At 39.5% G+C, this 14,038-nt stretch overlaps 1 protein-coding gene across 1 annotated transcript in view; it reads right to left on the bottom strand.

The window, feature by feature from the left end:
• The window catches only part of LOC128639908 (uncharacterized), a 205,391-nt gene that overhangs the window by 175,765 nt on the left and 15,588 nt on the right, over window positions 1-14,038 (bottom strand). Inside the window, exon 2 of the mRNA XM_053692163.1 lies at window positions 1,496-6,703. Within this exon, the coding sequence (XP_053548138.1) occupies window positions 5,400-6,653 (1,254 nt within the window). The 5' untranslated portion in view covers window positions 6,654-6,703 and the 3' untranslated portion in view covers window positions 1,496-5,399. Of the gene's footprint in view, window positions 6,704-14,038 lie in introns of the transcript that reaches the window.

Raw genomic sequence — 14,038 nt, 5'->3', positions numbered from 1 at the left:
GCCCGGACACGCCCCCTTCACGGCCATTCACGCCCCCTTCACGTCGGCCACGCCCACTTCTGCAGCAGATCAGCTAGGGACTCAAAGGCCAGGTGTGTTTGTCCTCGTGCTGTCACTACTGCGCATGACAGCTTCGGACAAACACACTTGGCCTTTTATATTATAGGATATATCTATACCTATATTTATAATCATATATATATAGGTAGAGATATATATTGTACTAAAATACCATCACATTTGGAATGTAAAATATTAATATTTTCAGGTCGGGTTAGTGCACTTGAGAAAATGCGATCGGGTTTGCACTAGGGATGGGCGAATGTGTAAATTTCCGAATTCGAATGTTAGAACGAATGTTATTACAAATCCGAATGTTGATACGAACGAATATTCTTAAAAATTCTATAATCGAATGCTATCTACAATTTTAGAATGTCACTTTCGAATTCAAATGTTTATAATTAGATTGAATGTCCACATTCTAAATTTCAAATTTAACATTCTATTTAACAAATACTATTCAGAAGTTCAATAGTTCATGTGGTAGGGAATCTAGTAAATTGATACATAATAGATACAAATATATCAATTCGAAAGTTTCCATTTCGATCGAATATTGCATAATTCGAATATATTACATTTAAAGAAAGCATTATAGAAATACTATTACAAACATATAAATTCAAATTTTTCGAATTCGAATATTGCATAATTCGAATATTACATTTAAATAAAGCATTATAGAAATACTATAACAAATATATAAATTCGAATTTTTCGAATTAGAATATTGCATAATTCGAATATTACATTTAAATAAAGCATTAGAAATACTATTACAAATATATAAACTAATATTTTCTAATGTAATCGTAAAATTCGAAACCGAACATTTGAAAATCGAATGTAAGAATGTTATGTAAACATTCGAAAATACGATTCGAACGAATGAATGTGTTAAAATTTGTTTCATTTTTCAAATGTTGAGAAGCATTCGCCCATCCCTAGTTTGCACGCGAGTAAGGTGTTAAGGTTTTTCCAATTTTTTTTCTCCATTTACTTGTATGGGGGAATACGTAGGCACGTTATTCTAAATTTGGCTTTTTGCGCACAAGCCTTTTTACTTTCAACTTGTAATACATGTGTTACCCAACGCAAACAAAAGCTTACTGCTAGGGGAGTCAGCGTGCAAGCGGGAGCGATAAATAGAGTTCCACTCGTAATCTAGCCCAGTGCTGCAGACACATATGCACACTCGTGAACTCACCTTCATACTTTTCAACAAAGGATAACAAGAAAACAAAGAAAATTTCATAGAGTAGATTGGAAAGTTGTTGAAAATTGTATGTTCTATATGAATCATGAAAGAAAATTGTTGTGTTTTATGTCCCTTTAAAGTTGGCTGACAGGAGGAGAGATCCTATAAGCTGCAATCAGGGCAGCTTTTGTTAGTTGTTTTGATATAATCTTGGACAAAATGATACAACAAAAAGAGGAAAAATACCTTTAATATCTAATCTAGATTATATTGCTAAAGCAGTTCATGATGACTCTTACATTTTGTTAACAAAGAAAATGTGCTAATGTAATGCAATGCAATACAATATAAAATAGAATAGGAAATAATAGAACATATAACAGAAAAAATATAACAGTACATAAATCATTTAAGGGTACGTCATACAATTTTAAACAAAATTCCAATGTACTTCTATTATCTAACTTGCTTTTCAATCTTTTGGTATTGTTTGTAGAAGGAGCAGTAATGCACTACTGGGAGTTAGCTGAAATGACAAGAGGCATATATGTTCAGCCACCAATCAGCAGCTTCTGAGCCTACCTTGGTATACTTTTCAACAAAGGATACAAAGAGAACAAAACAAATTAGACAATAGAAATAAATTGGAATGCTATTTAAAATTGCATGCTCTATCTGAATTATGAAAGAAAAAAATTATGTTTAATTTCTCTTGTTAAGTGTATCCAGTCCACGGATCATCCATTACTTATGGAATATATTCTCCTTCCCAACAGGAAGTTGCAAGAGTCCACCCACAGCAAAGCTGCTATATAGCTCCTCCCCTAACTGCCATATTCAGTCATTCTCTTGCAAGCCTCAACATAGATAGGAGGTTGTGAAAGTCTGTGGTGTTTTATACTTAGTTTATTCTTCAATCAAAAGTTTGTTATTTTTAAATGGCACCGGAGTGTGCTGTTTATCTCAGGCAAAACAAGAGGGAATTTTTGCTCAGTCCAAGGCGGTCTGGAGACAATCGGACCTGGAACAAAGATAAGCAGGCCAAGGAGCCTGCTGCTGCCTCTAAGGCAGCATGAAGGAACGGACCCCTATCCGGTAACGGATCCTATAGGGGTAGACTTTCATTCTTCGCCCAGGCGTGGGCAAGAGATGCCCAGGATCCCTAGGCATTGGAATTTATATCCCAGAGATATCTTCTGGATTTCAAAGATTCCCCCCCAAAAAAAGGGGAGATTTCGCCTTTCACAATTATCTGCAAACCAGATAAAGAAGGAGGTATTCTTACATTGTGTACGAGATCCATCCAGTTCCAAGAGAGGAACAGGGACAGAGTTTTTACTCAAATCTGTTTGTGGTTCCCAAGGAGAGGGAACCTTCAGACCTATTTTGGATCTAAAGATCTTAAACAAATTCCTCAGAATTCCGTCATTTAAGATGGAAACTATTTGTACCATCTTAACTATGATCCAGTAGAGTCAATAGAGGACTACAATGGATTTGAAGGATGCTTATCCTCACATTGTGATGCATAAAGATCACCATCGTTTTTCAGGTTTGCCTTTCTAGACAGGCATTACCAGTGTGTAGCTCTTTCCTTTGGGATATCTACAGCCCCAATAATCTTTATGGAGGTTCTAGGGTCGCTTTGGCGGTCCTTAGGCCGCGGGGCATAGAAGTGGCCCCTTATTTAGACGACATCCTGATACAGGCGTCAAACATCCAAATTGCCAAGTCTCATACGGACATAGTACTGGCATTTCTGAGATCACATGGGTGGAAAGTGAACAAGGAAAGAGTTCTCTATCCCCAATCTCAAGGGTTTCCCTCCTAGGGACTCTGATAGATTCTGTAGAAATGAAAATTTACCTGACGGAGTCCAGGTTGTCAAAGTTTCTAAATTTCTGCCGTGTTTTTCATTCCATCCGCGCCCTTCGGTGGCTCAGTACATGAATGAAATCGGCTTAATGGTAGCAGCAAGGGACATAGTACCGTTTGCACGTCTACATTTCAGACCGCTGCAACTATGCATGCTCAGTCAGAGGAACGGGGATTACACATATGACCTTCCACAGGTCAGATGGGACAATTGTTACAATAGATGCCAGCCTTTTAGGTTGGGATGCAGTCTGGAACTCCCTGAAGGCTCAGGGATAGTGGACTTAGGAGGAGACCCTCCTTCTAATAAATATTCTGGAACTGGACTTCAGACTTGGCCTCAGTTAGCAACTCTGAGGTACATCATACTCAGTCAGACAATATACACGACTGTGGCTTACATCAGCCATCAAAGGGGAACAGAAGTTCCCTAGTGATGTTAGATGTCTTACAATAATTCATTGGACAGAGACTCACTCTTGTCTATCAGCTATCCATATCCCAGGTGTTGAGAACTGGGAGGTGGATTTTCTAAGTCGTCAGACTTTTCTTCCGGGGGAGTGGGATTTCCTCCGGAGGTCAAGACCAAGCAGGAGAGGGCTTTGGTGTTTTTGACAGCGCCTGCGTAGCCACGCAGGACCTGGTATGCAGATCTGGTGGACATGTCATCCTTTCCATCACGGTCTCTGCTTCTGAGACAGGTCCCTCTACCTCAGGGTCCTTTCAACCATCTAAATAGAATCAATCTGAGATGGACTGCCTGGAGACTGAACGCTTGATGTTATCAAAGCATGGCTTCTCTGAGTCAGTCATTGATACCTTAATACAGACATGAAAGCCTGTCTCTAGGAAAATTGAACATAGATATGGTGTAAATATCTGATTGTTATGAATCCAAGGGTTACTCATGGAGTAAAGTCTGGATTCCCAGGATATTATCTTTTCTCCAAGATGTTTTTGAGAAAAGGGTTGTCAGCTAATTCTTTAAAAGGGACAGATTTTTACTCTGTCTATTTTTTTGCACAAGCGTCTGGCAGGTATTCTAGACGTTCAGGCATTTGGTCAGGCTTTGGTTAGATCCAAGCCTGTGTTTACAACTGTTGCTCCGCCATGGAGCTTAAACCTGGTTCTTAAGGTTCTTCAAGAAGTTCCGTTTGAACCTTTTTTTGTTCCATAGATATCAATCTTTATCTTGGAAAGTTCCTTTTGGGTAGCTATTTCCTCGACTCGTAGAGTCTCCAAGTTATCTGTGTTACAATGTGATTCTCCTTATCTGGTCCTTCGTACGGATAAGGTAATCCTGCGTACCAACCTGGGTTTTTTCCTAAGGTGGTATCTAACAAGAACATCACTCAAGAGATAGTTGTTCCATGCTTGTATCCTAATCCTTCCTCAAAGAAGGAACGTCTATTACACAATATTGGACGTGGTTTGTGCTTTAAAGTTTTACTTACAAGCTACTACAGTTTTCCTCAAACGTTCACCTTGTTTGTTGTCTATTCTGGACAGAGGAGAGGTCAAAAGACTTCAGCAGCCTCTCTGTCTTTTTGGTTAAAAAGCATAATTCATTTAGCTTATGAGACTGCTGGACAGCAGCCTCCTGAAGGGATTACAGCTCATTCTACTAGAGCTGTGGTTTTCACTTGGGCCTTTTTTAAATGTGGCTTCTGTTGAACAGATTTACAAGACGGAGTCTTGGTCTGCGCTTCATACTTTTTCAAATTTAACAAATTTTATACCTTGCTTCTTCGGAGGCTATTTTTGGGAGAAAGGGTTTTTTACAGGCAGTGGTAACTTCCGTTTAAGTACCTGCCTTGTCCCTCCCATCATCCGTGTACTTTAGCTTTGGTATTGGTATTCCATAAGTAATGGATTATCCGTGGACTGGATACACTTAACAAGAGAAAACATAATTTATGCTTACCTGATAAATTTATTTCTCTTGTAGTGTATCCAGTCCACGGCCCGCCCTGTCACTTTAAGGCAGGTAATTTTTTCATTTGAACTACAGTCACCACTGCACCCTATGGTTTTTCCTTTCTCTGCATGTTTTCGGTCGAATGACTGAATATGGCAGTTAGGGGAGGAGCTATATAGCAGCTTTGCTGTGGGTGGACTCTTGCAACTTCCTGTTGGGAAGGAGAATATATTCCATAAGTAATGGATGATCCGTGGACTGGATACACTACAAGAGAAATAAATTTATCAGGTAAGCATAAATTATGTTTTTTCCTTGAATTTTATAGCAAGTCGAGCATATTGCTTATGGCCAATCACCATTTTTTATCTGAGTAATTACAAACAGACAGAAACAAACTCCTCCTTTCAGATGACTGGGAACCTCAGTGTCTTTGAAAGGAAAACATTTTCTGGATAAGCAACAAGCATATTCAGAAGAATGTTTGACAATGGCTTTTTCCCACATAGCAGTAGCCAATGCACTTCCGGTTCCAAAAGTTATCTCGAAATTCCGCATGCATCTTGTTAGACATGTGATGTAGACAAATAACAGCTGTCCTTTGCTTGGGTAACCAGCCAGGATGGAAGTCTTCATCAAAAGTAAGTTTGCACGTCCAGTGCTTTTGATCATCTCTTTGGTTATTTTGTTTAACTTGTACGCATCCCATTTTTCAAATCTGGAAGCTTCAATACAAATTGGGGAAAAACTTAGTGGAAGGCATAAAAACCAAGCATGGTATGTGTCCCATGAGGAAATAAATGCAGATAAAATCAGACAAACCCCCCCCGCAAGTGTTAATGCTAATAATATCCTCACAGTTTCAGAATCAAAGATGCTATTAAAAGTGGGGGTTGCATTGAGTATCCGAATGGCTTCCTTGTACAAATCAGAGTCTTCTACAACTGCTTTGAGTGAGTCAGGGACAGAGGCATCAGGAAATATTATATTATTAGCTTTCAGATCATTTTCATTTACTGCAGCCAATGTGAGCAGGGACTTCCCATTGTAGAGAATGGATGACTGGTAGTGAAACACAACGTCTTCATCAGATTCTGTCTCGTTTCCATTTAAAATGGCATTGATAAGTTTCTCAAAGAACTGGTCATCTTCAGCATCTATGTAAGTCAAGTGGCTGAGATGCAAAGGCACTGGGCAAGGTTTCAACATAATGGGAACAATGGCTTTGTGCCCCAAACAGTCCTTGAACATGGAGAGGTTGGTCTCAAAGAGACACCAGTTGCTGCGCACAAAATCCGGACTCAGCACTACCAAGATTTTTTTACTTTTTTGGATGCAGTCAATCATATTATCTATGATAGTCCTTCCAGGGATAAAGTCTCTCTCATGATAGCAAATCTGAAGACTTGGCAACATCTTCTCGAGTTTATGGATAAGACCAATGACCCAGATTGAATCTCTGCTGCTGTAGCTGATGAATATATGGTATCTCTCATCCATGGTTAGAGAAGGGACAGTCTGATACAGGACATGTTCTGGGCTCTCTGAGACTTCCATGTTGTCATCATCCAACCCTAGATCACCCAAGTAGCATGCCATTATCTCCGAATTACGCACGGATATTATGCTTTAGATAAATTGGACTGGAGCTGTGATGAAATAGTAGAAATACATGTGAGAAATATAACAACGGCATAAAAAAAAAATAACAATTCTCTAACAGATATTATAGATACTGGCCAGATTACAAGTGGTGCGCTAATGATAGAGCAGGACGCGATATGCGATATTGCTGGACCACACTGACATTAGCGAGCAACTTGATATTACAAGTCCATTGTAAAGCACGTTTACCAGAAAAGGGTTAGCTCAGAAGATATCGCTCTAGAGCAATCTATGCTTTCAATTGATATCGCTAACGTGCTAATTTGCACTTATATTACAAGTTAAAAGTTATAGTTTGCGCTCGAGCGAAAGCTGAAAGTGCACTAAAATATTTAGCGCAACTTGAGACCTGAAGTAAAGTGTAAGGGTTAAAAATAAAAGTTGCACAAAACACATAAAAAACCATTCAAATAAAGTATAACACACATATATACACTTTCTATTAAAAATATATCATTTAAATACAATTAAAAAGGTTTTATAAGGGTTAAAGGGACAGTAAAGTCAAAACTAAACTTTCATGATTCAGATAGAGAATGCAATTGTGCACAAATTTCCAATTTACTTCTGTTATCAAATTTGCTTTGTTCTCTTGGTATCTATTATTGAAAAGTAAAACTAGGTACACGTGTCTTTAGTACTCTATGGCATCCGTGTTTTGCAACATTGTATAACAAAGCTACAAATTCTCCTGAACTCTTTTGAGTCTACCTAGTTTTACTCTTCAATAAAATATACCAAAAGAACAAAGCAAATTTGATAACAGAAGTAAATTGCAAACTTAAAATTGCATGCTCTATCTCAATCATGAAAGTTTAATTTTTTACTTTACTGTATATATATATATATATATATATGTATATATATATATATATATATACATATAAATATGTGTGCGCGTGTGTGTGTGTAAGTATATATTTGTATGCATGTGTTCTTATGTGTTTTGATGTGTAAATATGTATGCGCACACATATAAACACCTGTGTGTAAATATATATATATATATATATATATATATATTGTGACAGAAAGCAAGGCCTGGTTATAAATGGAAGATATATAAGACCAAGCATTGTACATGCTATTTCTCCTTTCAGTTAAAACCCCAGGGAGAAAGAGTGTGTATTTGATTATCCCAGACAGCTGGGAAGCTGTCCAGCAGCTAATCACAGGTGTGGCTAATTAGAAGTTGTGAGGGTTTAAATAGCAGCCTCACTTAGGCCTTGAGAGAGAGATATACAGCTACAGAAGCTGGTGTGTGTGTTTGTTACACTGTGTAAAAGACTTTTGTTCCTGTGAACTGTAAAAGGACATTATTTTTACAAAGCACTTGTGGAATGCTGTGAAGTGCTTGGACACATTTAACCCCTTAATGACCGAGGACGTGCAGGGTACGTCCTCTTAAAAAAGTCACTTAACGACCAAGGACGTACCCTGCACGTCCTCGGTTTGGAAAGCAGCTGGAAGCGATCCCGATCACTTCCAGATGTTTTCCGGTTATTGCAGGATGCCTCGATATTGAGGCATCCTGCAATAACATTTTTTACCCCTCCGGTGCAGAGAGAGCCACTCTGTGGCCCTCTCTGCACCGGACATCGATGGCCGCATTCGTTGGTGGGTGGGAGCTGAAGTGGGAGGTGGGTGGGCAGCCATCGATGGCTTCTTAGTCAGAGAGGGGGGCGGGATCGGGGGCGGGATCGCGGGGGGCGCGCACGGGGGGCGCGCGCGTGCACGGGGGGTGGCGGGCGGGCGCGTGCACGGGGCGGGAGCGGGTGGGAACCGCTACACTACAGAAAAAAGTTACAAGTAAATTGTAAAAAAATGATAATAAACTTATTTTTTTTAAAGCATCTAAGGGATCAGGAAGGGGTGGGGGGTTGGCAGACAGCTGCCAGTACCCAAGATGGCGCACATTAAGTCAGAGGGGGAGGGTTAGAGAGCTGTTTGGTGGGGGATCAGTGAGGTTGGGGGCTAAGGGGGATCCTACACATAAGCATATGTAAATATGCTAAAAAAAAATGCACAAAAAAGCCAAAATGTTCCTTTTATTTTAGTACTGGCAGAGTTTCTGCCAGTACTTAAGATGGCGGGGACATTTGTGGGGTAGGGGAGGGAAGAGAGATGTTTGGGAGGGATCAGGGGGTCTGATGTTTCAGGTGGGAGGCTGATCTCTACACTAAAGCTAAAATTAACCCTGCAAGCTCCCTACAAGCTACCTAATTAACCCCTTCACTGCTAGCCATAATACACGTGTAATGCGCAGCGCCATTTAGCAGCATTCTAATTACCAAAAAGCAACGCCAAAGTCATATATGTCTGCTATTTCTGAACAAAGGGGATCCCAGAGAAGCATTTACAACCATTTGTGCCATAATTGCACAAGCTGTTTGTAAATGATTTCAGTGAGAAACCTAAAATTGTGAAAAATTTAACGTTTTTTTTAATTTGATCGCATTTGGCGGTGAAATGGTGGCATGAAATATACCAAAATGGGCCTAGATCAATACTTGGGATTGTCTACTACACTACACTAAAGCTAAAAATACCCCAAAAAGCTCCTTACATGCTTCCTAATTAACCCCTTCACTGCTGGGCATAATACACGTGTGGTGCGCAGTGGCATTTAGCGGCCTTACCAATAAGCAATGCCAAAGCCATATATGTCTGCTATTTCTGAACAAAGGGGATCCCAGAGAAGAATTTACAACCATTTATGCCATAATTGCACAAACAGTTTGTAAATAATTTCAGTGAGAAACTGAAAGTTTGTGAAAAAATTTGTGAAAAAGTGAACGATTTTTTGTATTTGATCGCATTTGGCGGTGAAATGGTGGCATGAAATATACCAAAATGGGCCTAGATCAATACTTTGGGATGTCTTCTAAAAAAAATATATACATGTCAATGGATATTCAGGGATTCCTGAAAGATATCAGTGTCCCAATGTAACTAGCGCTAATTTTGAAAAAAAAAAAATGGTTTGAAAATAGCAAAGTGCTACTTGTATTTATGGCCCTATAAGTTACAAAAAAAGCAAAGAAGATGTAAACATTGGGTATTTCTAAACTCAGGACAAAATTTAGAAACTATTTAGCATGGGTGTTTTTTGGTGGTTGTAGATGTGTAACAGATTTTGGGGTTCAAAGTTAGAAAAAGTGTTTTTTTTTCCATTTTTCCTCATATTTTATAAATTATTTTATAGTAAATGATAAGATATGATGAAAATAATGGTATTTTTAGAAAGTCCATTTAATGGCGAGAAAAACGGTATATAATATGTGTGGGTACAGTAAATGAGTAAGAGGAAAATTTCAGCTAAACACAAACACCGCAGAAATGTAAAAATAGCCTTGGTCCCAAACGGACAGAAAATGGAAAAGTGTTCTGGTCACTAAGGGGTTAAAAGTACTTAACTTTGCTGCAGAGGAAGGATTTCCCTCTTTTGAAAATTAACTGCCTGTTTGTTATTGCTGTGAAACATAAAGCCTTTTAAAATACAGTGGATTGTCCTGTGCTGCATTTGTGCCCTAGAAGACCGTGGTTAAAAGTGTTCCTGTCACACTTGGTGGAGAATGCGGGCAACCACGTTGTATGTCTGTGGGCATAATAATCTGCAAGCAACATGGAGGAAGTCATTAAAGCTTTGATCAATTCTAATGCTATACAGCAGGAGACTAACAGAAAAGTTGCTGAAAATAGTGCAGCACTGCAACAGTTGGTCTTGGCCCAGTCAGAGAGTGCAATGCTGCTGGCTAAATCACAGAAGGAGAACACTGAATTGTTGATACAACAGATGGCTGCTGTGCAAGCTGAGACATTCAGGAAGACCCGGGAGGAGCAGCAAAGTGCTACACAGACTCTGCAACGAGAGGTTCAAGCCATATCAGAAAGACTGAACTCTGAATATGTTGGTGGCAGCCAAGGTTCCAGAGTAATAAGGGCTAGTCATTATCTTCAAAAAATGACAGCAGATGATGATGTTGAGGCGTATCTTTTGGCATTTGAACGCACAGCAGAAAGAGAAAAATGGCCGACAGTTGAGTGGGCGAGCATACTTGCGCCATTTCTTAGTGGTGAACCTCAGAAGGCCTACTTTGATTTAGAGCCAGCACAAGCCAGTGACTATGAGAAATTGAAAGCAGAAATCCTTGCACGCCTGGGGGTGACTTCGGCAGTCCGTGCACAAAGATTCCATTCCTGGATGTTTTCATCTCATAATACTGCAAGATCCCAGATGTTCGACCTTATACACCTTGCCAGGAAGTGGCTGCAACCAGAGGTTAATTCGGCTACCAAAATAGTGGAACTACTGGTGATGGACCGGTTTCAGCGTGGATTACCTGCTTCCCTGCGGCGGTGGGTTAATCAAGGTGATCCTCAAACAGCGGATCAGTTGATTGTATTGGTCGAAAGATTTATAGCTTCAGGAGAAGTTTTGCAACAATCTTCAATGGATCAGCCCCACAATCCCAAGTCCCAGAGCTCTACAAGAACTGGTAAGACTGTTCAGGGGATAAAGGGGATAAGAGAGCAGCAGGTGTATAGGCAAAACACCAGAGACATTTCCCCAGGAATTAAGGAAACATTTAAATATAACCAACCTGTAAGATGTTTTAAATGTAATGAGGTTGGGCATATTGCTAGAGACTGTGATAAAGATGAATTTATGGACTGTAATGTTGCACATTCACTATTGTCTAATAGCAACAGCTCTGTTAATAATGATTCCCATTGGTGTACTGTGACGGTTAATGGTAAAGTGTCTAGGGCTTTGCTTGATTCAGGAAGTATGGTCACACTAGTGGCTAAATCTTTAGTACCAGATGCAGTATTAGATTATGGGGAAAAAATGGGAATTATCTGTGTTCATGGAGATAAACGGGAATATCCTACAGCTGAGTTGGAGATTGAGACTCAGTGTGGTAAATTAAAATATTGTGTTGGTGTAGTACCAAATTTAGCCCATGAGGTGGTGATAGGGAGAGATTTTCCAAAATTTCTGGAGTTATGGGAATCTCCAGAAATATGTCAAACTTCTGATATTTATGGATTTCCTTTCTCTGAAACTGATTTTGAAGGGGGTTCCATTGAAAAGGAGAAAAATAAGATTTATTGCCCTATACCTGTATTAGTAGGTGATCAACCTTCTCAGAGTAATGAAGTACCAAGTACTAGCTCGGAAAATATTGATGATTTGATAGATCTGGTTGGTGGCCCTGGTAATTTTAAAAAAGCCCAATGGGAGGATCCAACATTGGTAGAGGCAAGAAATAATATCAGGGTTATAAATGATGTTGTGACACAGCCAGGAAATGTATTACTCTATCCTTATTTTGAAGCAGTTAATGATTTGGTATATCGTGTAGAGAAGAAAGGAACAGACATTGTTAAACAACTTTTGGTGCCCCAGACTTTTAGGAACACTGTATTAAATCTTGCACATAACCACATTCTAGGGGGGGCATTTGGGAGTTGAGAAAACCAAAGAGAGAGTTCTTAGAAGGTTTTATTGGCCAGGGATATTTGTAGCCATCAAGGATTATTGTGCTTCATGCCCTAAGTGTCAACTTACAGCTCCTGATAAAGATTTTTGTAACCCTTTAGTGCCCTTGCCTATAATTGATGTGCCTTTTGAAAGAATTGCTATGGACTTGGTGGGTCCGCTGGTTAAATCTGCTAGAGGACATCAGTATATACTGGTAATCCTTGATTATGCTACACGCTATCCTGAGGCAGTGCCCCTTCGTAACAGCTCTGCAAAGTCCATAGCAAAAGAACTCATGCTAATGTTTAGCAGGGTCGGGATACCTAAGGAAATTTTGACAGACCAAGGAACTCCATTTATGTCCAGGGTTACAAAAGAATTGTGTAAGTTGTTTGGCATAAAACAACTAAGGACCTCAGTATATCACCCTCAGACTGATGGTTTAGTAGAAAGGTTTAACAAAACTCTCAAAAGTATGCTAAGAAAGGTAATTGACACAGATGGGAGAAATTGGGACCTTCTGTTACCCTATTTAATGTTCTCTATCAGGGAGGTTCCCCAGGCTTCTACAGGTTTTTCCCCATTTGAACTGTTATATGGGCGGCATCCCAGGGGATTACTAGATATAGTTAAAGATACTTGGGAGCAAGAGACAACACCTTATCGAAGTATTATTGAACATATTTCCCAAATGCAGGATCGTATGGAAGCTGTCATGCCCATTGTAAGGGAACATATGGGAAAAGCAGAGGAAGCACAAAAGTACAGCTACAACCGTAATGCTAGAGCCAGGGTGTTTCAACCTAGGGATAGGGTGTTAGTTCTGGTCCCTACAGTTGAAAATAAATTCTTGGCTACTTGGCAGGGCCCATATGAGATAATTGAGAAAGTGGGTGATGTTAATTACAAAGTAAGTCAGCCAGGGAGAAGGAAACCTGAGCAAATATATCATATAAATCTGTTAAAACCTTGGAAAGATAGGGAAGTTTTAGTTGCCTTAAAACCTACAGAACTCCCTGTCACTGAACCAGAGGTAAATATATCGGAAACCCTATCTTTACATCAGAAGCGAGAGGTCAAGGATTTTATTAGAATAAACAAAGAGGTATTTTCTGTGGTACCGGGAAAAACTAATGTTATTAAGCATGACATAATAACAGAACCAGGGAAGAAGGTCTGCCTTAAACCCTATAGGGTTCCTGAGGCTCGTAGAAAGGCTATTAAACTGGAGGTAGAAAAAATGTTAAAGCTTGGGGTAATTGAGTAATCACAAAGTGAGTGGAACAGTCCAATCGTGCTTGTTCCAAAGCCGGATGGTTCATTAAGGTTCTGTAATGACTTTCGTAAGCTTAATTGTGTTTCCAAATTTGACACCTACCCAATGCCTAGAGTAGATGAGTTAATAGAAAGGCTAGGAAAAGCACGTTATCTCACTACAATTGATTTAATGAAAGGGTATTGGCAGGTGCCTCTCACTAGTCAAGCAAAGGAAAAGACAGCTTTTTCAACCCCAGAGGGTTTATTTCAGTATACAGTGTTGCCATTTGGTTTACATGGGGCCCCGGCAACATTCCAGAGGATGATGGATAGAATTCTGAAACCCCATGTTCGTTATGCGGCAGCATATTTGGATGATGTTATAATTTATAGTACAGATTGGGAATCCCATCTTCCAAAAGTTCAAGCAGTACTTGATGCAATACGGTCCGCTGGGTTAACTGCCAATCCTGCAAAATGTACTGTTGGTTTACAGGAAGCTAAGTACTTGGGTTATACTATTGGTAGAGGATTAGTTAAACCACAGACAACAAAAGTAGAGGCCATACAGAAC

Source organism: Bombina bombina, chromosome 9 (genome assembly GCF_027579735.1).
Source record: "Bombina bombina isolate aBomBom1 chromosome 9, aBomBom1.pri, whole genome shotgun sequence".
In the NCBI taxonomy this organism is placed as follows: Eukaryota; Metazoa; Chordata; class Amphibia; order Anura; family Bombinatoridae; genus Bombina; species Bombina bombina.
The sequence above is the reverse complement of the archived record's forward strand: the minus strand, read 5'-3'. Positions and strand labels throughout refer to the sequence as shown.